This window comes from Xenopus tropicalis, chromosome 8 (assembly GCF_000004195.4).
Source record: "Xenopus tropicalis strain Nigerian chromosome 8, UCB_Xtro_10.0, whole genome shotgun sequence".
NCBI lineage: Eukaryota > Metazoa > Chordata > Amphibia > Anura > Pipidae > Xenopus > Xenopus tropicalis.
Genome location: NC_030684.2, coordinates 13,254,937 through 13,280,009, shown reverse-complemented (window position 1 = coordinate 13,280,009; position 25,073 = coordinate 13,254,937). Strand labels below are relative to the sequence as shown.

General features: G+C 46.1%; 1 protein-coding gene across 1 annotated transcript in view; it reads left to right on the top strand.

Moving 5' to 3' along the window:
• The window catches only part of gpr107 (G protein-coupled receptor 107), a 39,147-nt gene extending 19,673 nt beyond the window's left edge, over nt 1-19,474 (top strand). Inside the window, 6 exon segments of the mRNA NM_001126929.1 lie at nt 32-162; nt 1,091-1,134; nt 10,185-10,234; nt 11,899-11,982; nt 12,093-12,220; nt 17,851-19,474. Of these exon segments, the coding sequence (NP_001120401.1) occupies nt 32-162; nt 1,091-1,134; nt 10,185-10,234; nt 11,899-11,982; nt 12,093-12,220; nt 17,851-17,947 (534 nt within the window). The 3' untranslated portion in view covers nt 17,948-19,474.
• The last annotated feature ends 5,599 nt before the right edge of the window (nt 19,475-25,073 follow it).

The window sequence follows — 25,073 nt, the reverse complement described above, 5'->3', positions numbered from 1 at the left end:
CTTATTTACCAAGTGACATTCTGATTGGCAGGTGCTCGCCAACGTGGCATATATCATCATCGAATCCACAGAGGAAGGCACGACAGAATACGGGCTGTGGAAAGACATCTTGTTCCTGGTGGACTTTCTGTGCTGCGGGGCCATCCTCTTCCCAGTGAAATGGTAAGTCTTGGGGGAAATTTTGCAGCTTAGCAGAGGTTTATAGTTCCCTCCTCTTATGTGAATATGCTTTTATGGCATTTCCTGGTGTTACTTGCCCTTGATTTTTCTGTGGCTTCCTTTTTTGCTACCAACTTGGCCCACTGCTTTCTCACAACCCCCTCTTTAATGCATGATTTAAAAATATAGAGCTGTCAATCATATATTGCTTGCCCCGCCTCTATACCTGTGGCATAGAGGCGGGGCAGGAAATATGATTGACAGCTCAGATTTTAATATACAGTTGCTTTATCTTTCCATTCAGCAGTTCCTAGATGTCACCTAGATGGCATATGCATAAGATTTTGGGGTGATACAAAGCTTGTCATAATACCCAAAATGGCGCCTGCCTGCTGGCTGTGATTGTAATCCAAGTTCAATAATTGAATTCAAACTAAATCATTTATATAGAGTTAAGGTCCCCATACACCATAAGATCCGCTCGTCTGGCGATGTTGCCAAGCGAGCGGATCTTCTCCCAATATCCCCCACCTACGGGTGGGCGATATCGGGAGAATCCAGGGTAAGGTATAGGAAAAGTCGGTCCCAGGACCACATCAACGAGCCAATACGGTCCCCGATCCGACTAGATTTTCTAACCTGCCCGATCGAGATGTGGCCGATTTGAGGCCAGATATCGGTCGGGCAGGCCCGTCGGTAGTGCCCATACACGGGCCGATTAGCTGCCGAATCGGTCTAAGGGGTCTATATCGGCAGCTACTATCAGCCAGTGTATGGGGACCTTAAGTAAAATTTATTTTGCTCAACTAACATGATAGAAAAGGATTTGGAATTGTTTCTTAGGGTGACAGGTCCCCTATAATCATGGGTGAAAACGGGCAAAAACTTCTGGAATCCCTTAACTTTCATAATGCTTTGTCTGTTCTGACAGGTCTATCAGGCATCTACACGAGGCTTCTGCCACCGATGGAAAAGGTAAGTCTCCACCTTTAATCCCATGCAAACAGACCTGATCTTTTGTTACATTTCTTGCTTTCCAAACTAAGTTGGATACCTATGAATTATTGCATAGAGCTAGTCTGTATATCCAGTTGTACACTAGCTCTTCGTAAGGCTTAAACTTCTTGGATATGAGATAAACCTCATATAAATGGTTTGTTACAGGCCCCAGGAAAATAGGCCTCTAACAAGCCCATTTATTTAAGATGTATCTTATTTAACTGCTCTGCCTGCACTGATTCAGCTGTGTCATGCAAAGCCTGATGGGTAAGTGTAAGTAAGGGCCTGTAATGAATATGTATATGAAGTGTCTATTGCTGTCAGTTGGTTACACCATGTGCCACCTACAAACAGAATGATGGGTAAAGCCGTGGGACTCTCATATCTAGACATTATAGTGCCTTCACTCATTTCCTAAATGCATTTTGCCAACAGGAGCTGCTGCAATACAATGTAGTTGTTCATCCTCACCATCAGATGGCAGTGGTGGTAAAGCAAGTAACACATGTCAACCTTAACCCCTGCAATCCCGAGACACTAATTTTGGTCCTGATGCAATATTTAAATAGTGCTGACACATTTCTGCAGCACTTTCCAGAGATGATACATTGTTTCCATCATTCTCTGCCCCAGTTTCACATTCCCATCAGTTCCTGCCCCAGTGGAGCTTACAATCTAAGGTCCCTATCACATTCCCATCAGTCCCTGCCCCAGTGAGCTTACAATCTAAGGTCCCTATCACATTCCCATCAGTCCCTGCCCCAGTGAGCTTACAATCTAAGGTCCCTATCACATTCCCATCAGCCCCTGCCCCAGTGATTTTACAATCTAAGGTCCCTATCACATTCCCATCAGCCCCTGCCCCAGTGAGCTTACAATCTAAGGCCAATATAGAGGAGGCTGTGTAAGATTATCTACTAGCACAGCTATTTAGTAACTGGTCTGCTAATGAGGCCTAAATGCTTCAGGCAGATTGTAGCAACTCCTACTGTCTGCACAGGATGCAGGGTCTATCAGCCACGGCCCTGGGCTGATAGTAGGCTAATAACCATGCTTATTTGTATTTATATGGGTTGGGGCTGCCATATAATTTTCCTTAATCAGTACGGTATGAGGGTCATAGTGTTTCCACTAGACAGTACAGTGTGAGGGTACAGCTTATTGTGTGCCCAGAACATTCCTTCTCGGTATTTTTATATTTATACATATGGGAGGGAGGTGCCATAGTGTTTCCCTTAGACAGTACAGTATGGGGGTACAGCTTATTGTGTGCCCAGAACATTCCTTCTCTGTATATTTGTATTTATACATAGGGGAGGGAGGTGCCATAGTGTTTCCCTTAGACAGTACAGTATGGGGTACAGCTTATTGTGTGCCCAGAACATTCCTTCTCTGTATATTTGTATTTATACATATGGGAGGGAGGTGCCATAGTGTTTCCCTTAGACAGTACAGTATGAGGGTACAGCTTATTGTGTGCCCAGAACATTCCTTCTCTGTATATTTGTATTTATACATATGGGAGGGAGGTGCCATAGTGTTTCCCTTAGACAGTACAGTATGGGGTACAGCTTATTAAGTGCCCAGAACATTCCTTCTCTGTATATTTGTATTAATACATATGGGAGGGAGGTGCCATAGTGTTTCCCTTAGACAGTACAGTATGAGGGTACAGCTTATTGTGTGCCCAGAACATTCCTTCTCTGTATATTTGTATTTATACATATGGGAGGGAAGTGCCATAGTGTTTCCCTTAGACAGTACAGTATGGGGGTACAGCTTATTGTGTGCCCAGAACATTCCTTCTCTGTATATTTGTATTTATACATATGGGAGGGAGGTGCCATAGTGTTTCCCTTAGACAGTACAGTATGGGGGTACAGCTTATTGTGTGCCCAGAACATTCCTTCTCTGTATATTTGTATTTATACATATGGGAGGGAGGTGCCATAGTGTTTCCCTTAGACAGTACAGTATGAGGGTATTGCTCACTATGCGCATAGAGTCAGTATTCTGTGGTGCAGTTACTCAGCATATGGGATAGAGACGGATAGGATATATAGGGATATCCTGTAAGCGTCTGGATGCGGTTGCTAAGCAATGCAGGGGGGGATGATTGATGCTGTCCGGACTGAAGGTCCTACTCTTGTCTCCTACATTTACCCTGAAACCCTTTTTCCCAGCCCTTATACACGATTACCCCCCCACCTTCCTGTTAAATATAAGCTGCCTATTACTGGCTGCCAGTGACCCCGACAATGCTTTAGTGCCTCCGTAGGTCGGGGGGGGGGGTGATATAGAGATTGTGCTGCTGCTCCAACCAATTTGCCTCTCTAATTGCCTTATTTTAGCCCTATGGCTACAAGATCAGCCCCGGCACATCTCGTAAATTGCGCTGTGACTTATCCCCGCCCCTTCATTCACCCCAGCGTTTAGCAGACATGTTAGAAGCTCAGTGTGCTGCGGCGAGTGGCTTCCCATGATGCACCATGCCATAGTAAAACCAGTGGGCAATGTGGCGTGATGCCAGTCTTAAGTCATTCTGCTCCATTGCCCAGCACTGACATATCCGTTATATTGAGCAGTAAATACCCCCCCCCCCCCCCCCCCTGCCCGTATATAGGGGGCACTATATCTGCCTGGCTAACTCCTATCGGCAAGTCTTTGCAGATTTACATCCAGTTCTTTTCTGAACCACATTTGATTGATTAATCCGTACCTCGCCTATCCATTTAACCCTTCCGTTGCCACTGAGGCTACCATTAAAATGGACGTTCCAGCAACAAAGGAGTTAAACGTTGCCATTCTGACTGGGCGAGAGGCTCGGGCTGTTGATGCATTCAGATCACGAGCGAGCGGCTCCAATCCTGCAAGCGCGGCACTGCAGCACAGCGGTATGAGGAGTAATTATCTGCCAGCTCCCTCCTCCATCAGGCTGAGCCGCCAAACGAGCGAAGGAAGGGGATAGGCGAGCAGCCACCCGCTGTCTGTACCGACACTGACTCCATCTTTGTTATACACGGGGTGCCTGCTCTGGGGCACCCACACTTTCATTATGGGCATACACAGGCAGTTATGTTGGTTTCAGTGAATTCAATAGAGGAGTGCGGCGTGACGCACTTTTTCAGCCATGCCGCCACCGCATTTTACCCCTAAGTATAGGTTTCCCAGCTCTGCATCTTGGGCGGATGGCAGTTGTGTTCTGAATGGAAAGAAAATGACTCTAGCGTCATCACAGGGCAATCCAGTTAAACTACACCCCTACTGTGTAACGCATGTACTGCTCCGAAGGCTGGTTCCTTTCATACAGATATACACGGACCTGTGCTGCTGAGAACCTGGGTCTCTTTATATGGAAGGCTGAAATGAGACAAGCAGTACGGCAGCTCCCACTCTGTAAATGTACAGAGAAGGAATGTTCATATTTAGACTATCATACTGTACTTTCTAAGGGAAAGGAGGCACCTCCCTCCCATATGTATGAATACAAATATACAGAGAAGGAATGTTCTGGGCACACAATAAGCTGTACCCCCATACTGTACTGTCTAAGGGAAACACTATGGCACCTCCCTCCCATATGTATGAATACAAATATACAGAGAAGGAATGTTCTGGGCACACAATAAGCTGTACCCCCATACTGTACTGTCTAAGGGAAACACTATGGCACCTCCCTCCCATATGTATAAATACAAATATACAGAGAAGGAATGTTCTGGGCACACAATAAGCTGTACCCCCATACTGTACTGTCTAAGGGAAACACTATGGCACCTCCCTCCCATATGTATAAATACAAATATACAGAGAAGGAATGTTCTGGGCACACAATAAGCTGTACCCTCATACTGTACTGTCTAAGGGAAACACTATGGCACCTCCCTCCCATATGTATTAATACAAATATACAGAGAAGGAATGTTCTGGGCACACAATAAGCTGTGCCCCCATACTGTACTGTCTAAGGGAAACAATATGGCACCTCCCTCCCATATGTATAAATACAAATATACAGAGAAGGAATGTTCTGGGCACACAATAAGCTGTACCCCCATACTGTACTTCGCTGTATAATTTATACCTTAGCGCTTTACCATGAGGCAAAGAATAAATAAAATGGATATATATAGTTATGCACCTTGCTTTAAACAGGATGTTTTGGCCAAATCACCCGATGATGAGTACATTGATATTCCCCAGCTCGGGTGGATTCAGTCCACGTTGGCTAATGCCGGCCCAGTACATGCGCACCTCTCTCCAACACAGCGCTCTGTTTGTGCTCCGTGTGTAATTAATAATCGGCTTTTAGGTAGCTTAGCTGCTCTGCCACATACCTCTCCCCGGCCTGTCTATATAAGGGCTTGGGGGAATGCTCCTGGCTTCTCCGCAGCGCCACGTACCAGCCCCGGGTACACAAGCAAACAATAGATCAGACTTGGTATTAATCAGACCCCAAAACTGGCACTGTAGTATTAAGGAGGGAGCAACTGATGTTTGCAGAGTGACTTGCACAAGTCATAGGCCAAATAATAATAAGCTGTACCCCCATACTGTACTGTCTAAGGGAAACACTATGGCACCTCCCTCCCATATGTATAAATACAAATATACAGAGAAGGAATGTTCTGGGCACACAATAAGCTGTACCCCCATACTGTACTGTCTAAGGGAAACACTATGGCACCTCCCTCCCATATGTATAAATACAAATATACAGAGAAGGAATGTTCTGGGCACACAATAAGCTGTACCCCCATACTGTACTGTCTAAGGGAAACACTATGGCACCTCCCTCCCATATGTATAAATACAAATATACAGAGAAGGAATGTTCTGGGCACACAATAAGCTGTACCCCCATACTGTACTGTCTAAGGGAAACACTATGGCACCTCCCTCCCATATGTATAAATACAAATATACAGAGAAGGAATGTTCTGGGCACACAATAAGCTGTACCCTCATACTGTACTGTCTAAGGGAAACACTATGGCACCTCCCTCCCATATGTATAAATACAAATATACAGAGAAGGAATGTTCTGGGCACACAATAAGCTGTACCCCCATACTGTACTGTCTAAGGGAAACACTATGGCACCTCGCTCCCATATGTATAAATACAAATATACAGAGAAGGAATGTTCTGGGCACACAATAAGCTGTACCCCCATACTGTACTGTCTAAGGGAAACACTATGGCACCTCCCTCCCATATGTATAAATACAAATATACAGAGAAGGAATGTGCATACAGTGTGCAGGGCACTGTCCTAGAGTGCAGGAAATAGATGTGAGCGCTGGGGCTAATATAAACACAGAGGGGATCACAGCACAGCTGCTTTTATCTCTTTAGGAATTTAGAGATATTCGGGCAATACAGAGGCTAATATACCGTGCCTGAGTGTGTTTGTGACCCCTGCACAAAGGGACGGAGTGTAAGCTGAGTGTAGCCATTTGCCTACTTCTCGCCTTTAAAGAATCACTCCCTATGTGTCTCAGACTTACCCATGTCTGGCTCGTCATTGCCGGCTCTGGCGGCTCTAACAGGGGGAGTCCTGGGGAGCAGGAAGTAGCGCAGGAGCCACTGTGTATACACTGAGCAGCCTTACAATAATATGCACCCATCAAGTTAACTTTTTCAGCCCAGTGAAAAATAGTTTGTTTCCATTCTTCTTCCACCCAAGGCTCTCCCAATCTAAACTCTCTCACTGACTTCTGGTTTGTGTAATATCTCATTTAGCCCTGCTCCTCTAATCCTTCCCTGGCTCCTGGTTTTCGAATCTCATCCCTCACTTTTGGCTGCCTCATTCCCCTCTGCCTCCGGGCTCTCTAATCTCTGCCTCCCGGCTCTCTAATCTCTGCCTCCCGGCTCTCTAATCTCTGCCTCCCGGCTCTCTAATCTCTGCCTCCCGGCTCTCTAATCTCTGCCTCCCGGCTCTCTAATCTCTGCCTCCCGGCTCTCTAATCTCTGCCTCCCGGCTCTCTAATCTCTGCCTCCCGGCTCTCTAATCTCTGCCTCCCGGCTCTCTAATCTCTGCCTCCCGGCTCTCTAATCTCTGCCTCCCGGCTCTCTAATCTCTGCCTCCTGGCTCTCTACTCTCTGCCTCCTGGCTCTCTAATCTCTGCCTCCTGGCTCTCTAATCTCTGCCTCCTGGCTCTCTAATCTCTGCCTCCTGGCTCTCTAATCTCTCACTCTCTGCCTCCTGGCTCTCTAATCTCTGCCTCCTGGCTCTCTAATCTCTGCCTCCTGGCTCTCTAATCTCTCACTCTCTGCCTCCTGGCTCTCTAATCTCTGCCTCCCGGCTCTCTAATCTCTGCCTCCCGGCTCTCTAATCTCTGCCTCCCGGCTCTCTAATCTCTGCCTCCCGGCTCTCTAATCTCTGCCTCCCGGCTCTCTAATCTCTGCCTCCCGGCTCTCTAATCTCTGCCTCCTGGCTCTCTACTCTCTGCCTCCTGGCTCTCTAATCTCTGCCTCCTGGCTCTCTAATCTCTGCCTCCTGGCTCTCTAATCTCTGCCTCCTGGCTCTCTAATCTCTGCCTCCTGGCTCTCTAATCTCTCACTCTCTGCCTCCTGGCTCTCTAATCTCTGCCTCCTGGCTCTCTACTCTCTGCCTCCCGGCTCTCTAATCTCTGCCTCCCGGCTCTCTAATCTCTGCCTCCTGGCTCTCTACTCTCTGCCTCCTGGCTCTCTAATCTCTGCCTCCTGGCTCTCTAATCTCTGCCTCCTGGCTCTCTAATCTCTGCCTCCTGGCTCTCTAATCTCTCACTCTCTGCCTCCTGGCTCTCTAATCTCTCACTCTCTGCCTCCTGGCTCTCTAATCTCTGCCTCCTGGCTCTCTAATCTCTCACTCTCTGCCTCCTGGCTCTCTAATCTCTCACTCTCTGCCTCCTGGCTCTCTAATCTCTGCCTCCTGGCTCTCTAATCTCTGCCTCCTGGCTCTCTAATCTCTGCCTCCTGGCTCTCTAATCTCTGCCTCCTGGCTCTCTCATCTCTCACTCTCTGCCTCCTGGCTCTCTCATCTCTCACTCTCTGCCTCCTGGCTCTCTAATCTCTGCCTCCTGGCTCTCTAATCTCTGCCTCCTGGCTCTCTAATCTCTGCCTCCTGGCTCTCTAATCTCTCACTCTCTGCCTCCTGGCTCTCTAATCTCTGCCTCCTGGCTCTCTAATCTCTGCCTCCTGGCTCTCTCATCTCTCACTCTCTGCCTCCTGGCTCTCTAATCTCTGCCTCCTGGCTCTCTAATCTCTGCCTCCTGGCTCTCTAATCTCTGCCTCCTGGCTCTCTCATCTCTGCCTCCTGGCTCTCTCATCTCTCACTCTCTGCCTCCTGGCTCTCTAATCTCTCACTCTCTGCCTCCTGGCTCTCTAATCTCTGCCTCCTGGCTCTCTAATCTCTGCCTCCTGGCTCTCTAATCTCTCACTCTCTGCCTCCTGGCTCTCTAATCTCTGCCTCCTGGCTCTCTAATCTCTCACTCTCTGCCTCCTGGCTCTCTAATCTCTGCCTCCTGGCTCTCTCATCTCTCACTCTCTGCCTCCTGGCTCTCTCATCTCTCAACTTTCTGCCTCCTGGCTCTCTCGTCTCTGCCTCCTGGCTCTCTCGTCTCTGCCTCCTGGCTCTCTCGTCTCTGCCTCCTGGCTCTCTCGTCTCTGCCTCCTGGCTCTCTCGTCTCTGCCTCCTGGCTCTCTCGTCTCTGCCTCCTGGCTCTCTCGTCTCTGCCTCCTGGCTCTCTCGTCTCTGCCTCCTGGCTCTCTCGTCTCTGCCTCCTGGCTCTCTCGTCTCTGCCTCCTGGCTCTCTCGTCTCTGCCTCCTGGCTCTCTCGTCTTTGCCTCCTGGCTCTCTCGTCTCTGCCTCCTGGCTCTCTAATCTCTCACTCTCTGCCTCCTGGCTCTCTAATCTCTGCCTCCTGGCTCTCTCATCTCTCAACTCTCTGCCTCCTGGCTCTCTATCTCTGCCTCCTGGCTCTCTCGTCTCTGCCTCCTGGCTCTCTCATCTCTCAACTCTCTGCCTCCTGGCTCTCTATCTCTGCCTCCTGGCTCTCTCGTCTCTGCCTCCTGGCTCTCTCATCTCTCAACTCTCTGTCTCTTGGCTCTCTCATCACTCTCCCTCTTTCCTGGTTTTTCACATTCTCCTCTGGCTCCTAGCTCTATAATTTCTCACTCTCTGCCTCCTGGCTATCTAATCTCTTACTTTCTGGCTCTTAGCTTTTTAATCTCCTTCTGGCTCTCTAAATTTTCTCCCTGGTTTTCTTACCCCTTTCCAACTCTTGGCTCTAATCTGTCTTCTTGGTTTCTTTCTTTGTCATCTTTCCCTGTTTCCTAGCTCTCCAATCTCTCCTGGGCTGCTTCCTTTCTGATATATCCCTGGTACTTTCCACTGCTGTCTCTCTAATCTCTCTCTGGCTTTCTAATCTAATCCTTCTTCTTGGCCTTCATAATACCCTCTGGCTTCTGTCTCTCTAATATCTCCCCAGCACCTGGTTCTCTAATATATCTTTGGCTTCTGTCTCTTTGGCTTCTATCTTTCTCATTTTTCCCTGGTTCCTGTCTCTCTCTCCCAATCTGTACCCCCATTCCTGCCTTTTTAATCTCTTCTTGGCTCCTGGGTCTCTTACCTCTCCCCTCGGCTCCTCTATTTCTAGTCTCTCACCATCTACTGCCAATCCATCCCTAGCTCTTTAAACTCTCCTCTGATACTGTTCCTCTAATTTCCAATGGAGAAGCTCCCATGTTTAATTCTGCCTCCTCCCGCCTGTCAGCTCTATTACTGCCCTTTTCAGACCAAGTGGTCTGAACCTAATACACTTGAGAATGTTTGGGGTGAAATTGCTGCAGTCAGGAGAGTGGCTGGTTCTCAGATGCTTCTCTTCCCGCTCCATAATGGCAGCAGCCAGAAAGCAACATGTGCGATTAGCCTTGTCCTTCCCTGGCTCCTGGCCTCATTAGGTACTTTTAAGGGGATGTAAACCCAAAAATAAAAGTGTTCTTTATGTTTGTGATGCCTTTATTTGGTTTGCTTTCCGCAGCCGCAATCAACCTGGCGAAGCTCAAGCTCTTCAGACATTACTACGTCATGGTAAGTTCCCAGGAAACCTCTCCTCCGTTTGTACACACGAGTGCCCTTATATTTCCATATTCATATCGGAGCCAATTGGTTTACTTTAAAATTGATTAAAGTGAACGATGCCAAGGACTTGCGAGTATCTTCCAGTAAGTGCCATGCCCCAGTCATTTCATAGATGAGGTTGTGTGTGTCCTGAGAGGTACAGGAGGCTCCCATATTGCTGTCTGCAAAGACTGTCCAGCCATCTTTGGAGAGTTTTTGTTTTTTTTCCCCTTGCAGTTCAGCAATTGTTCCAGGCCCCATAGGGTCGTAACATTCATTCCATTCATTTTTGAAAAATGGATGATCATGCCCCCCAAATGTCACCCTGTTCTTTATATTGGCACCAGTTGTCTGGGAAGTACTTTCTTCATTCTTTCCAGGCTGGGCAGACGGTAAAATCATTTTGGGGGCTGTGTCCAGCTATTGGGCCCTTAGCTGGAACGTTAACTCAGTGTAGAATCTGTTTGCCCTTGTGCACAGAAGAACGTTATCATTAATCAGCCGGTCAGCCTTGGCCCGGTTCTGTCCCGCTGTGCAAGGGTAGCACTCATGCATTCAGTCCCACCCTCCCCAGCTAATTAGTGGTTAGACTGATGGACCATTGGCCGGCGCAGTAATTGCCCTGCACTAATCTATTACAGTGAGGACAGGGGGTGCTTAAAATCAGACCTAATAAGCAGTGGCTAAACAGCAATCTATTAAGCGCTGCCATAAATTTGTCTCAGCGAGATTAATCCAATATCCTCTGGCTGCCATGTGATACACTTGAGATGGCAAGTGGCCCTCTGACAGGCTGCAGGCGGGGGGCACACTGTGCTTTATATGGAACAATTATTGGTTGGCAAAGCAGCTTGGTTTGAACCCCACTGGCTGCCATAACAACTTGTCTACAATGCCATAGATAATACCTTGCTGTAAGCACAACCATGTTTTTCTGCTCCTTAGTACTTAGTTGCACTTATGCTAATGCTTATGTAATAAACAGGGCCGGACTGTGGTGCCTGGGGGCCCCCCACCCCAGTTGCGAACTCCTACTCAAACCCCTTGCCTCCAACGAGTACCGTTCTTCATCTTTGTGGCCGCAATGGGGGGGGAGATGCGCTGGCACCCAAAGTTACCAGTGGGGGGTGCGGGCCTGCCTGGGTCGGCAGAAGCCACAGCCCACTAGTTTTTTTTCCCCCAGTGACCTGCTTGCAGGGTCTGACTGGGCCACCAAGGCCCTGGAAAAAAACCCAGTGGGCACGGTCTCCCTCCCCCAACACGCTGATTGGGGGGTGCAGGGGCCCCTGAGGCTGTAGCCTTGATGGGCCCTGCATGGCTCAGTCCGACCCTGCCTGCCTGCACAGTCTGACCCTGGTAAAAAGACACTAACTTTGCCTAGGTGCAGTAACCCATGGCAACCAATCACCAAGAAGCACTTACTGGTCACCTGTTTCAAAGCAAACCTCTTATTGGCCTGCAGCCAGGTTCCCAATATTGGCCTGCTGCTCCCTTGGCAACAATGCCTCATAAAATTAAGGATTCTCGCTATGATATAATGCCAAGTTCTAACCAGGAAGAAATTTCTTTATGAATGTGAAATGTTTATTTCTGGTACCATAAATGACTCCCCATTTCTTTTCTCTCCCCTCCAGATTGTTTGCTTCATTTACTTCACCAGAATCATTGCCATGTTCATCAGGGTTGTCATCCCATTCAGGTGGAAGTGGATGTACCAGGTAAGTATCTCTCGCATATACGTGTGAATAGCCTGTGGCTACTGTCTGGTCACGTGACCAATTATTATTAATGTTAAACAGGGGTATAACTGTTGGATTATTTCCTGCAGCTCTTGGACGAGTTGGCCACATTTATATTCTTCGTACTGACCGGCTATATGTTCCGCCCGGCGTCTGATAACCCATATCTGCAGCTTCCTCAGGATGATGATGAGGATGACCTAGAAATGGAAGCAGTGTGAGTAGAAAAAATGAGAGTGAATAGCCATCTACGTAAAATCTACGTGTCTGTCCTGATGCACCATGGGAAGCCAAATCTCCCAGTGCATTGTGGGATGCCATCTGCATAAGGGACAGGCGGTGCGCTATAAAGTTAATAATCATATCTGTCAGCTTCCCATTAATCGAGATTGACCGACAATGAAATAAAATCAGCTGGATTCATTGTTGTAGGTTAAAGAGGCAAATCGAATTCCTGATGGCATTTACGCTTCTAGGGGTCGCAATAAATAACAGCTGCAAAGTCCATTTATTTATGGTTCTAAGAAAAAGACTGGGTTGTTTAAAAGGCCCAGGCAATAAACCATTCTCAAGTCAAATGAAAAAGAAATAAAAATGTGAGCAGGGCTAAACTGGACCACTAGAGTGTCCTTCCCACAATTACCCTCTAATCAACACTCTCTTGTATTGTTATACGGCTATAGGGAGGGAGGATCCCCTTGCTATGTATATGGAGGCCACATACGCTGTAGGATTGCAAGGGACGCATAAATGCCAATCAAAAGATATACACATATATATACAGAGACAGTGAGCCGCACACTCAGGGACTTTGCAAGAAAATCACAATTTTAATGGGAAAAAAACAGGACTTGTTTTTTTTCCCATTAAAATTGTGATTTTCTTGCAAAGTCCCTGAGTGTGCGGCTCACTGTCTGTATAACATTTTTTTTGCCAGCACCCTGGGCGTTTGAATTTCTTTAGGGTGTGCTCCATTTGTTCTTGTGTATATATGTATATATGTGTATATATGTATATGTGTATATATGTATATGTATATATGTATATATATATATATATATATGTATATACAGTGGTGTGAAAAACTATTTGCCCCCTTCCTGATTTCTTATTCTTTTGCATGTTTGTCACACAAAATGTTTCTGATCATCAAACACATTTAACTATTAGTCAAAGATAACACGAGTAAACACAAAATTCAGTTTTTAAATGAGGGTTTTTATTATTTAGGGAGAAAAAAAATCCAAACCTACATGGCCCTGTGTGAAAAAGTAATTGCCCCCTGAACCTAATAACTGGTTGGGCCACCCTTAGCAGCAATAACTGCAATCAAGCGTTTGCGATAACTTGCAATGAGTCTTTTACAGCGCTCTGGAGGAATTTTGGCCCACTCATCTTTGCAGAATTGTTGTAATTCAGCTTTATTTGAGGGTTTTCTAGCATGAACCGCCTTTTTAAGGTCATGCCACAACATCTCAATAGGATTCAGGTCAGGACTTTGACTAGGCCACTCCAAAGTCTTCATTTTGTTTTTCTTCAGCCATTCAGAGGTGGATTTGCTGGTGTGTTTTGGGTCATTGTCCTGCTGCAGCACCCAAGATCGCTTCAGCTTGAGTTGACGAACAGATGGCCGGACATTCTCCTTCAGGATTTTTTGGTAGACAGTAGAATTCATGGTTCCATCTATCACAGCAAGCCTTCCAGGTCCTGAAGCAGCAAAACAACCCCAGACCATCACACTACCACCACCATATTTTACTGTTGGTATGATGTTCTTTTTCTGAAATGCTGTGTTACTTTTACGCCAGATGTAACGGGACACGCACCTTCCAAAAAGTTCAACTTTTGTCTCGTCGGTCCACAAGATATTTTCCCAAAAGTCTTGGCAATCGTTGAGATGTTTTTTAGCAAAATTGAGACGAGCCATAATGTTCTTTTGCTTAAAAGTGGTTTGCGCCTTGGAAATCTGCCATGCAGGCCGTTTTTGCCCAGTCTCTTTCTTATGGTGGAGTCGTGAACACTGACCTTAATTGAGGCAAGTGAGGCCTGCAGTTCTTTAGATGTTGTCCTGGGGTCTTTTGTGGCCTCTCGGATGAGTTGTCTCTGCGCTCTTGGGGTAATTTTGGTCGGCCGGCCACTCCTGGGAAGGTTCACCACTGTTCCATGTTTTTGCCATTTGTGGATAATGGCTCTCACTGTGGTTCGCTGGAGTCCCAAAGCTTTAGAAATGGCTTTATAACCTTTACCAGACTGATAGATCTCAATTACTTTTGTTCTCATTTGTTCCTGAATTTCTTTGGATCTTGGCATGATGTCTAGCTTTTGAGGTGCTTTTGGGCTACTTCTCTGTGTCAGGTAGCTCCTATTTAAGTGATTTCTTGATTGAAACAGGTGTGGCAGTAATCGGGCCTGGGGGTGACTACAGAAATTGAACATTGAATTGATAAACCACAGTTAAGTTATTTTTTAACAAGGGGGGCAATCACTTTTTCACACAGGGCCATGTAGATTTGGAGTTTTTTTTCTCCCTTAATAACGTAAACCTTCATTTAAAAACTGCATTTTGTGTTCAATTATGTTATCTTTGACTAATAGTTAACGGTTTTTGATGAGCAGAAACATTTAAGTGTGACAAATATGCAAAAGAATAAGAAATCAGGAAGGGGGCAAATAGTTTTTCACACCACTGTATATATAATATATATGAGAGAGAGACACTAATATATATTAAAGGGTAGGGTTAACCAACCCTGACAACAAGTCAGTATAAGAGCTATGGCAGAGGGCCATGGCAATGAAAATGCCCTATGTGCCATAGCCCTAATTGGGATTTCTGTTTCCTGTCCAACCAGATGTCCCTGTATAGCCTGATTACCCCCCACCCCACTACCAACACCCCGCTATCCTTTGGTGTTTTTGTGCAATCTGTTCTCTGGAGATGGGCCCCGAGCACAGTCGTGCTTGCTTGCATGTGTATACTGACCGCAGCCAATTCTCCTCTCAGCCTTCAATAATGATCTGTGTGTCCCCCCCCCTTCCCACACTCCCCTCCCACCCGCCCGCTTTTGTGCTTTCTCCTACCAGAACAATATTTTTTTTACTCTGTGGATTTAAAAAGGGAGAAGGAAAGTTAAACATTTTACCAAGATGGGATATTATCTAGTAACATCCGCACATCTATGTTTAAATATTTAGGCACCTCGGTGGAAACTATCATTTTTTTCATATGATTTTTTTTTTTTTTTTAATTTTTCTTTCCATCCCCTGCTGTCCTGAGATGTTACAGGGGCTCAACTTGTCTGTTGGCTCTTCTCACTCCCTCGTCAGGAGCAGGAAGTGGGTGGTGCCAAGAAAATGCATTACCCCAGTCATATGTAGCATATAGTCACTCCATAGGTCTCTTGTAGTGTTATAAACCTCTTATAAAAAGCCAACAGGGAGTGTTGCCCTGTCTATCAGGGTCCCAGTAGTTTATGCCGTCCCCTCTCTCTTCTAGAACATTCTGGGACCTCTCTAAAGCACAGAGAAAACCTGCTCAATAGGCCATGTCATCAAATAAGCCAATCATACATTGGCCCCAAAAGCTGGCCATATTCTGTAAGATCCACTTGCTTTGCAACCTCACCAAGCAAGCAGATCTTCTCCAGATATGCCCACCTACTGGTGGGCGGTATTGGGCTAATTTGGTCGTTTGGCTCTAGGGCCAAACAATCTTATTAAAATGGCGGGTGTAGGCGCTGTTGGTTTGGGGACTGCATCAAGAGCAGATGTGGTCACTGAACAGAAAAACCAAACCTGCCCGATACAGATCTGGACAATTTCAGGCCAGATGTATGTTGGGCAGACCCGTCGTTCTTGCCCATACACGGGCCAATAAGCTGCCGAATTGGTCTAAAGGACTGATATTGGCAGCTAAAATTGGCCTGTGTATGGGGACCTTAATGCAGCATTGACATAGGAGCCCTTGCAAAGCCTTAAACTATGGGCAGTGTACATTGTCCAGTGTTATCCTAGGCCACACTGCCTGATTAATATATGTACAAGTCATTGTGACTATAAAAAAAGATGATTTGATGACATTATATCCCAGACTCCTCCCACATTCTGAGACTGTAGCGGTAGGTTAATTGGCTTCTGACTAAATTGACCCGAGTATGTGTATAGGCGATTACAGCAGGGTTGGACGTGAAGGATTAACTTCCCAACAAGCAGTGCGGAATGTCTGCAATATACATATAATTCAGCAGCAGCAACGTTTCACGTGCTACAGAGCTTAATAGAGCAGTGGAGCAGATCTCTACCATCCACCAAATTGGGATGATCGGATAATTTGTCCTTTAGGACACTGGTTGGATGATAGGAGAGGGCCTTGGGAATGTGGTACTCTCCCCATAGGAATTTCTAACCTGCCTGAAAAAGATCTGGATGACTTTTGGCCACAGTGCTGCCAGCCATCAGTAGGCCCCATATGCAGGCTTGGTCTGGAGTGGCTATATGTCAGCGACTCTGTCACCAAATTTGCTTTATGTTCCATATAAACCTAAGGTTATAAAGCGTGACCATGCCATATGTATAAGCACAATGATTTTAGTATGATGAAGACATTGATATTCTGATCAATGATTGATATTTTTAAGTTTTTCAGTTTAGCTTTCTGTTCAGCAGCTCTTCATTTTGGTATTTCAGCAGCTATCTGGTTGCTAAGGTCTTTTTTACCCTAGCAACCAGGCAGTGGTGTGAACGAGAGACAGGAATATGAATAGGAGAGGGACCGAATAGAAACATAAGTAATAAAAAGTAATAATAACTAAAAATTGTAACATTATAGTGCAGTGCTGTCCAACTTCTGTGGTGCCGAGGGCCGGAATTTCTCGCGCATACATGGTGGAGGGCCGCTAATGGAAGCCAGTTTTGACCACTCCCCCCTTTTAAACCACACCCACTTCAAACCACACCCATTTTATCACAATGGTGTTAGTGCAGAAAAAACCCAAATGCTTGGTCCTCACTGCAGGGATATCAACCATCATTCATATGTGAAATAATTATATTATGTCATATTAAGACATACCCTAAAATCCATATGACTTCTCCTCCCCTGTGGATAGCACAGCAACCCCCAGCATATAATTACACACCTTAGGGACCATTTAATGGCTATTTCCAACTGCTAACAAACTCCCAGAACAAACCCCTGCCAGGTTCACATCCCACAGGCAGCATAGGGCAAGCAGAGTATGGCACACACAGGCAGCACTCTGCCTGGACTACGCTACCTGTGTGTGCCATACTCTGCCTGCCCTATGATGCCTGTGTCTGCCATATGCTGCCTGTGTGTACAGGCAGTACATACAATGTCTGAGGTGTGAACAGACGAACAATGTGGGTGATTACAGCCCAAGCCTGAGGTGGGAACACTGCAGGGGGGAACAATGCATAGATTAAAAGGTGTGAAAAACACAGGGGATTACATATTTAAACAATACAGGGGGATTACAGCCTGAATCTGAGGTGAGAACCATGCGGGCGGGGGGGGGGGGGGCAGTTAATCTCAGTACTGATACCATTTAAAGTTTAGTAGGGTAAACATCAAAGCAGCCAGACAGGTGGGGGCCACAAAGAGGGGGGGTCGAGGGCCGCATGCGGCCCGCGGGCCACCAGTTGGACAGCACTGTTATAGTGCAATTTAAAAGTTGGAAATAGGCAGATGAAGACAAATAATTCAAAAACTATTGGAAAAAATAATGAAGACCAATTGCAAAGTGGTTAGGAATAGGACATTCTATAACATACTTAATTTAAATCGTCCATTTTTGTTTTCTAATTCTCTCATTTTGAAACCCACAGAGTGACCACCACAGGCGCGACGGAAGGCGTCAAGAAAGTGAAAAAGGTGGTCAACGGCTCTTCGGAGCCTCGGTCAGACTGGGAGAGCACAGCGTGAGGACGGACCAACCCAAATGGCTTTTAATTTATTTTCTACCTAATGCAAAAACACACAAAATGCGGGTCGGACTGGTACACTTTCCCCTTTCTTTTCCTATTACAAAATATTCTCACAGCTTTATCCAGCAGTTCCCCCCCCCCCCCCCCAAAGCGAATGCACCTCCATTTTTGTTTTCCCTTTTCTGCCATTCGCCTTAGGACATGGTAGCCCTGAATATACTCCTGGACTTTTAGTGGCCCGTGGTGCATACGTGGAGTGAGTAGCTATGGATTTCATAAATGTGCCTGAAATTCCCTATTATGTAGGAGCTAATGAGCTGCATATGTTCCTGTAGCGAGGGGGTTACTACATTCCGTGTGGCTGGTAGTGGCAGTGGGGGATACCTCCTTTTATTAGGGTTCCACCTCCTGGACATCACATTTCTTTGTAACTATTGCTTTAGGTTTTGTAGGGAAAGAGACTATATATACACACACAAACACACACATACACATATATATATATATGTAAAGAAATGTAGCAAAACCAATATTGTAGAGGAAATGACTGATAAAGAATATGCCGCTGGCCACCCCCGGACTCATCCATTCTTGACATGGTTATTGTTGCTGCTGGACAAACAGACAGACGCAAGTGGAGAAAGGACAGATTTCTATGGTTTGCAGTATTTCCTACAGTCCTACCTTGCTCTGTTTCCAGTAGCAGCCTGGCACCCCAAAGCTACACGGCTGCCCTCGAAAACAATGCGGCACCCCGGGCCGATAGTAGACTTGAGACTTTCATTTCCTATGGGCCGAGTCTGTATGTCCAGCTTATAAGTGGCCCTTATCTGCTGATGCTGGGGCCCCCGTGGCTTGCTTCGCTAAACTACCCAAGCTCTTTTGATTTATCGATCACTTTGTGTTTGCTTTTCATGGGGAAGACTTTGAGGGGAAATGTGTGTTTATTTTGTTTTTTAACAGTTTTTATTTTCTGGAATTTTTGCCCCCAAAAATGTACAGAGACGAGAAGGCTATGGGTTCACTTCCATTTTGTATTTATTGGCTTATATTAACACCTTTTGGGGGAGGGGATGGACAGGCAAATCATTTATATCCTTAATAGAATTAAAGACACCACGCATGGGACAAACATGCTATTGGCTGACTCGCCGAGGCTCATGGGAGTGTTGGCGGTATGGCCCACTAAGTCATGTAATTTCCCACAGGAGAACAGCCAACCCTGGACTGTACCCTAAAACTATCCCCCGTGGCTGCCGTATGTTTAATGCCTTCATAGGCAGAGAGTTACGTTGGGGAGGAAGAGTGTGACGTAGCGCGAGTAGTAGGGCATGATGGTGACAGTAGTAGAGCAAGATGGTGACTATGACTCTTCGTGTGGCCCAGTCTGCAGCGACTCATGAGACTGTTCTTTACTGTAGAAGGCTGGCACCTAGAGGCACTGAGCAGGATACAGTTACTTTTTAAGTTGCAAATCTACACTTTTTTTTGTGAATAAAAAATTGTATTTGCTTTACAAAAAAAACAATATGGTCATTTTGTGAAAAGCAAGTGTTTACTTTCCCTTTATATTGTCCCTAAATATTTAATATAATGTCATAGGTGTTAACATGGACAGAATATTTTTGTTACCCTTCGTCCATGTAAGCGGGAGCTGTTGTAGTGAGTGCAAATATACAGAGAAGGAATGTTCTGGGCACACAATAAGCTGTACCCTCATACTGTACTGTCTAAGGGAAACACTATGGCACCTCCCTCCCATATGTATAAATACAAATATACAGAGAAGGAATGCTCTGGGCACACAATAAGCTGTACCCCCATACTGTACTGTCTAAGGGAAACACTATGGCACCTCCCTCCCATATGTATAAATACAAATATACAGAGAAGGAATGCTCTGGGCACACAATAAGCTGTACCCCCATACTGTACTGTCTAAGGGGAACACTATGGCACCTCCCTCCCATATGTATAAATACAAATATACAGAGAAGGAATGTTCTGGGCACACAATAAGCTGTACCCCCATACTGTACTGTCTAAGGGGAACACTATGGCACCTCCCTCCCATATGTATAAATACAAATATACAGAGAAGGAATGTTCTGGGCACACAATAAGCTGTACCCCCATACTGTACTGTCTAAGGGAAACACTATGGCACCTCCCTCCCATATGTATAAATACAAATATACAGAGAAGGAATGTTCTGGGCACACAATAAGCTGTACCCCATACTGTACTGTCTAAGGGAAACACTATGGCACCTCCCTCCCATATGTATAAATACAAATATACAGAGAAGGAATGTTCTGGGCACACAATAAGCTGTACCCTCATACTGTACTGTCTAAGGGAAACACTATGGCACCTCCCTCCCATATGTATAAATACAAATATACAGAGAAGGAATGTTCTGGGCACACAATAAGCTGTACCCTCATACTGTACTGTCTAAGGGAAACAGTATGGCACCTCCCTCCCATATGTATAAATACAAATATACAGAGAAGGAATGTTCTGGGCACACTAAGCTGTACCCCCCATACTGTACTGTCTAAGGGAAACACTATGGCACCTCCCTCCCATATGTATAAATACAAATATACAGAGAAGGAATGTTCTGGGCACACAATAAGCTGTACCCCCATACTGTACTGTCTAAGGGAAACACTATGGCACCTCCCTCCCATATGTATAAATACAAATATACAGAGAAGGAATGTTCTGGGCACACAATAAGCTGTACCCCCATACTGTACTGTCTAAGGGAAACACTATGGCACCTCCCTCCCATATGTATAAATACAAATATACAGAGAAGGAATGTTCTGGGCACACAATAAGCTGTACCCCCATACTGTACTGTCTAAGGGAAACACTATGGCACCTCCCTCCCATATGTATAAATACAAATATACAGAGAAGGAATGTTCTGGGCACACAATAAGCTGTACCCCCATACTGTACTGTCTAAGGGAAACACTATGGCACCTCCCTCCCATATGTATAAATACAAATATACAGAGAAGGAATGTTCTAGGCACACAGTAAGCCATTCTATATGCATGGGGTATATATCCTAGTTTTTTTTTGTTGTTGTTCATTGGGCTGGAAAAAGCTGAATTTTTTTAGCCCCTTGCCTGGAGCAAATGGAATTTAACATGGGTGAATGTTAAGCAACAAGAGGCTGATATGGGAAATTGCCTTATCCTGACCCCAATCCCAGCCCCTTATGATGACAAAGCTATTTCTAGTGCCCTCTGTCCTGGCATCTGCAGGGTTAAATCCCCTGACTAATTCCTCTCCTGAGCGGTATTGTGTGCTTGTGGGCTGTGCCACCTCGCAGCATGGAGCGGAGCAGTGGAGGTGCTGCATTGCAGTAGTGCTGTGCTTCAGTGCCGATGGGTGCAACTCCTTCCAGAGAGGGAGGGGCTGCGCTATCGGTCTCTCGTGGGTGTGGGGAGACACTGCTTACTGTTACTCTCACCCATTCTCTGCTGGCTAAAGGGAGTTATGCCCTAACTAAGCTGCAACTCCCAGCACCCCCTGACAGTGTTTACTGGACTTTGTGCAGTGCAGCATCTCCTTAGTAAATGCCACTGGGGGCCTAGAAATTTCCTTCAAACGTGTGAGAGCGGGAAGCCCGTTTAACAAAAAAATGTGTTGTGCTCGGACTCCATTGTCCCCAAAACTAACCCGGCTCCCTACTGGGGTGCTGGACTCCCCACTTATACGGATCACCCCGCATAAGCCCCACCCTGTGTGACATCACTTCCTATTCACCCACCCAAAGGCTGGTATGTAATTACAAAAAGATGGCCACCCTAGCCCTTACAGGAGTCCCTCCCAATGTCATACCTGGAGACAGAAAGGGGGAACGTCTCATATAAACTTCTTACTTTCCACTTACCCATCATTCTTTGTTTGTGTCACATGGTGTCAGTGAAGGCTAAACCCCCACTATGAAGACCACCTCATGAACTACATGTTACAGGCTCCTCCCACTTACCACATAATACATACAAATAGAATGATGGGTAAGTGGGAGGAGCCTGTAACATGTAGTTCATGAGGTGTTCCTCATAGTTGGGGTTTAGACTTCACTGACACCATGTGACACAAACAAATAGAATGGTGGGTAAGTGGGAGGAGCCTGTAACATGTAGTTCATGAGGTGGTCCTCATAGTTGGGGTTTAGACTTCACTGATACCATGTGACACAAACAAATAGAATGGTGGGTAAGTGGGAGGAGCCTGTAACATGTAGTTCATGAGGTGGTCCTCATAGTGGGGGTTTAGACTTCACTGACACCATGTGACACAAACAAATAGAATGGTGGGTAAGTGGGAGGAGCCTGTAACATGTAGTTCATGAGGCGTTTCTCATAGTTGGGGTTTTGACTTCACTGATACCACATAATACATACAAATAGAATGATGGGTAAGTGGGAGGAGCCTGTAACATGTAGTTCATGAGGCGGTCCTCATAGTTGGGGTTTTGACTTCACTGATACCATATAATACATACAAATAGAATGATGGGTATCAGTGAAGTCAAAACACTCACTATGAGAAATGCCTCATGAACTGCATGTTACAGGCTCCTCCCACTTACCCATCATTCTATCTGTTTGTGTCACATGGTGTCAGCGAAGGCTAAACCCCCACTATGAGGAACACCTCATACAAATGTCTACTTAGGCCGCTCTTACTTACCTATCATTCCTAGACATAAATGTCTTTGCTAACATTTGGGGCAAATATCACTGGGGATGTTTCCCTATAGCAACCAATCAGCGATTAGAGTTGAACTGTCACCTACAAGTTAGAAAACAAACGCAAACAACTAATTGGTTGCTATGGTTAACATCATCGTTGATATTTCTCTAATCTCCAATATTAGTAAACAGGCCCCATAAATCCTTGATGCTTGTACGTATTATTCTACCTGACCTGAACAAGCGGTAACTGGTTGCTATGGGGCTGTTGGATAGGCAACAGTTTCTCTCAGAGCTGCAAAGGCTCCCTCTCTATGGGGAATGAGATTCCATATTGTGGGAATGCTCCCCTGAGCCAATGAAGGGGCCGGCATGGGGCCCTGTAGGTGCTGCTGGCACATTATCTGCTGGATGGCTGCCCGGCTGTACAGAGATTTGCTGCAATTAAGCCTTATTTTCACAACCAATACAGCCAAGCGCCTCCACCCAAACAGCCCGCCTGTCATCGCCAAGCAACTGTGTTGTTATGATGCACAGAGACTGCTGCCGGGAACCCTCCCCACCCTGCATACACAGCTGCACCTAAGTGCTTCTAGCTGCTCTGTGCAACATGGGGAAGGGCAGCCATGTTTGTGCCCATGAAGCCATAGAGCAAGACTGGCAGACTGTTGTATGCAGGGAGTTGTAGTTGCATAAAAGCTGCACTGCCCAGAGATGGGCCGAGATAAAATGGGGCCTAGGCACGTGGGGTCTCTGTCTTTCACTGCCAATGTAGTCCCTGCCACAGACCCGCACAGAGTTGGCTTAGAGAGAAGCAGTGCCTGGGATGTAAATATATAGGCACTTGGCCTGGATAGGGGGTCTAAACAAGACCATTAAATAGTGACTATGGCATCTTCTTACAGCAGCTCCTCTGGCATTTGCCACAATCTACAGATTGCCAGTCCGGGCCTGATAAGGACCTGCAAGAATAGCAGCTGAAAGGAGGAAGATGGATGTCAGTAGGCCAATATGGCAGCAGTAGGGCAGTGGTGGCAGTGGAACTAAGTGCCTCCTGTGTCTCACTTACAGGGTTGCCACTTTCTCCTACCATCTATACCGGCTGAGTGAGCCCAAAAGGGCAGATTGTGCTGTAATTGGGCAGGCTTATGACATTACAGTGGACTTGGCTGGTATGTTACCGGCTAGGCAGGTGAAATACTAGCCTGGTGGCAACCCTACTCATTCGCTCTAATGCAAACACCCCCAGTTGGACTACTTGCAAACCTCTGGGGCATCTGCTCCTCCAGCTGTTTTCTCCCCTCTAACTCTGCCACCCCCAACAGAACCCAAGGTCCATGCCTCTCTTAAGAACCCTAGTTCCAGCCCCACCAATACTTACAACAGCTTCAGGGCTGTAACTAGGGGTAGGCAGCAGAGGCACATGCCTAGGGTGCAGGCACCATTGGGATACTATAGGAACCTCATTGGGTGCAAGAGTAGGGGGGGGCTGTAGGACCCTAAGCACAGACCTCTGGTGTGCTCCTGCCCTTTCTACTCTCCTACACTAAACATAACATTGATTTTGTGGTTGGAAAGGACTAAAGGCTTCCAGGACTTCCAGCTTGTGGAATGCACATATGTCAGTTAATATTCTAACTGCAGAATGTTCTGAGGAAATGCTTCTCTGCCAGTAAACAAGCCCTGTTTGTGGGAGTATCTGATAAGCGCTGGCACATCTCCCTGCCTTCTAATGGATTCCTCCTCTAATTGTCTAATGTTATTGTGTTATCCCATGAAATGAAACGTTACCCCTACATGTAGTAAAACATGACACCATAGCTTATTATATGTTTATATTTATACATATGAGTGGGAGGTGACATATAGTTTTCCATAGACAGTACAGTATGGGGGTACAGCTTATTGTGTGCCCAGAACATTCCTTCTCTGTATATTTGTATTTATACATATGGGAGGGAGGTGCCATAGTGTTTCCCTTAGACAGTACAGTATGGGGGTACAGCTTATTGTGTGCCCAGAACATTCCTTCTCTGTATATTTGTATTTATACATATGGGTAGGGGGTGCCATAGTGTTTCCCTTAGACAGTACAGTATGGGGGTACAGCTTATTGTGTGCCCAGAACATTCCTTCTCTGTATATTTGTATTTATACATATGGGAGGGAGGTGCCATAGTGTTTCCCTTAGACAGTACAGTATGGGGGTACAGCTTATTGTGTGCCCAGAACATTCCTTCTCTGTATATTTGTATTTATACATATGGGAGGGAGGTGCCATATTGTTTCCCTTAGACAGTACAGTATGGGGGTACAGCTTAGTGTGTGCCCAGAACATTCCTTCTCTGTATATTTGTATTTATACATATGGGAGGGAGGTGCCATAGTGTTTCCCTTAGA